This window comes from Primulina huaijiensis, unplaced genomic scaffold, assembly GCF_012295235.1.
Source record: "Primulina huaijiensis isolate GDHJ02 unplaced genomic scaffold, ASM1229523v2 scaffold206944, whole genome shotgun sequence".
Classification (NCBI taxonomy): domain Eukaryota; kingdom Viridiplantae; phylum Streptophyta; class Magnoliopsida; order Lamiales; family Gesneriaceae; genus Primulina; species Primulina huaijiensis.
The window spans coordinates 1-2,159 of record NW_027354667.1 but is presented as its reverse complement, the minus strand read 5'-3'; the positions used below and the strand labels follow the sequence as shown (position 1 = coordinate 2,159).

Genomic DNA, 2,159 nt, shown 5'->3' with positions numbered 1-2,159 from the left:
AAAAAAAAAAAAAAAAAAAAAAAAAAAAAAAAAAAAAAACAGTTTCATGAATTGAAATTTGATTGAAAAAGCCAAATCACATGGCCCAGGCATTAATGCAATCCACAGAGGAACTTTATCCTTCAAAGCTTACCTCACTTAAATTAATGTATCCTAGCGGCAAATTTCCTACTGAGTTTACCGGGCATGGCAAACCTAGAAGAGTTGACTGTCAAAATTTACAGATAATTATGAGAATATAGGCTAAGGCACTCTCAAAAGGAGAGGCTTAGGAAAGAAAACTGAAAAAATCATTAGTTAGTAAATAGTACAACCATCAATGGTGCAATGTCAGCTTGATTCACATCCAATCTCTCAAGGCCACCAAGACCCCACTCAGGTGGTGTAGGCATATCGTGCACATGCTCATCAACAAAGCGAACAGCATCATCAGGATGATGTTCTTCAGAAATCAGCACAGGTCGTCCAACGCCAGCTCCCCATACAACCAGAGGAGTATCAGTGTTTGAGGGATGCCCATCACCATGGCTTCCTATCAGAAAATAGTAACTAGTCAGCATGTTAGTGCAGTCAGTATGCATAAAACTTCCAGTGTCAACCGTCAAAACATGGGGAATTTGGGCATATGAACCTTTGTCACTCATTCCATGGTCAGCAGTAAAAACATATGATGTCAGATCGTCTTTGAAGTAATTCTGAACAAGATTATAAACTCTTTCAGCAATATGGTCAACAACCTTAACATTATTGAGATAGATCGATGAATAGGGCCGATGAGCATGACCATTTGAATCACAACCAAGTAAGTGCATGAATATCACAAGATTATCTTGTTGAAGAAGCCGTTTCAAATGTGCATCTTGATTAGACCTATTGAACAGGTTCTGGAATTGATCAAATGACCATTCATCCAAAAACGATGCATCTGCATAAACACAAAACAGATTTTCAGTAACAATCTGTCAACCTCCACAAGATCGATAAATTTCATCCTACCGAAATAGCCTCTAAGGAATTGAGCTAATAGGAATTGCAACAAACCAGTGGCAAAATCTTCATAATCATGCGGATATGAATTCCAAGTGCTATGCTTCAATGCACCACAAAATATGGGAACAATATCTGGGCTGCCAAATGCAAACGTATGTCTGCTCCTATTGAACACTGAATCAAATTCAACTGGATTCGCTTTCCACCCTATTACAAACCAGTACCCCAAAAGAACAAAGAAAGTCAATATACAAAGAAGAAAATATCAATTAACTACTAAACAAAGTTCCAGGACTTAAATGCTTACTATTTAACAACCTTTTGTAACTGCACTAGGATCTTCGTAAAATCCAGCAATAATAGCAACATGTCCAGGCCTAGATTCTGTCGGAGGACGCGCATGAGACACTCCCCAACGACCACGCTCTGTAATCACGCTCCTCAAAAACGGCGCCCTGTAATTCCCATCCGAGTCGGGCTCAAAAAACTTGTCTGCCCTTAAACCATCCGCTGAAATCAGCAGAAAACAACTTCTCGAGTCATTTAATCAAACGGGTGGCGTACAATTCATTTGAAAATGAATAAAAACTAGTACTTTACCAATGAGGAGTACAAGGCGTTTAGCGGGGGCGGAGAACCGGGGATTGACGGGTTCCATGCCGTGGACAATCGGAGTCTTGAAGTAGATATCGAAAATGCTGAGCATGTAAACTGCGTGGAGTATTACTCCCAGAAATACAAGCCATTTTTCTCGCCTTTTCAAGAACTGGGTTCGAGTTTTGACCGTGCGTGCCACAGATGATCCGATGTTGTGCCCCCTCACACCTAGGATCCCTTCGCCTCCTCTCATTTCTTTACAAGATTGGATTTTGGGGTGAAAGCAACCCAAAATGGCTTCTGGATCTTGATGATCAATTCCTATAAGCGCTTCAACGGAGGCAAATCTTCGGGTCAGAGCTCATTGGAAACGAATTTTGTTCTCAAGTGGAAAAAGAGCCGAGCTGCAGACGGGAACAAGCCGTAGTTTTTGAGAAAATAAAATTTGTTTTATGAAAATAAAATTGTTAATATAAATATTAAATTATTTTACAAACGATTAAAAAAATTATTTAAAATAGTATATCTTTCGTTATGTAATGTAATATCATATTTAGTGTTGGGGAATTACA

General features: G+C 39.1%; 1 protein-coding gene across 1 annotated transcript; it reads right to left on the bottom strand.

The window, feature by feature from the left end:
* Positions 1 to 100: 100 nt before the first annotated feature.
* LOC140966523 (uncharacterized) lies at positions 101 to 2,007 on the bottom strand. Its single transcript, XM_073426783.1, has 6 exons — positions 1,591 to 2,007; positions 1,309 to 1,500; positions 1,042 to 1,197; positions 632 to 925; positions 315 to 532; positions 101 to 208 (listed from the first exon to the last, which is right to left on the bottom strand). Exons 1-6 carry the CDS (start codon positions 1,838 to 1,840, stop codon positions 116 to 118), a joined length of 1,203 nt encoding a protein of 400 aa, XP_073282884.1. The 5' UTR covers positions 1,841 to 2,007; the 3' UTR covers positions 101 to 115.
* Positions 2,008 to 2,159: the final 152 nt, after the last annotated feature.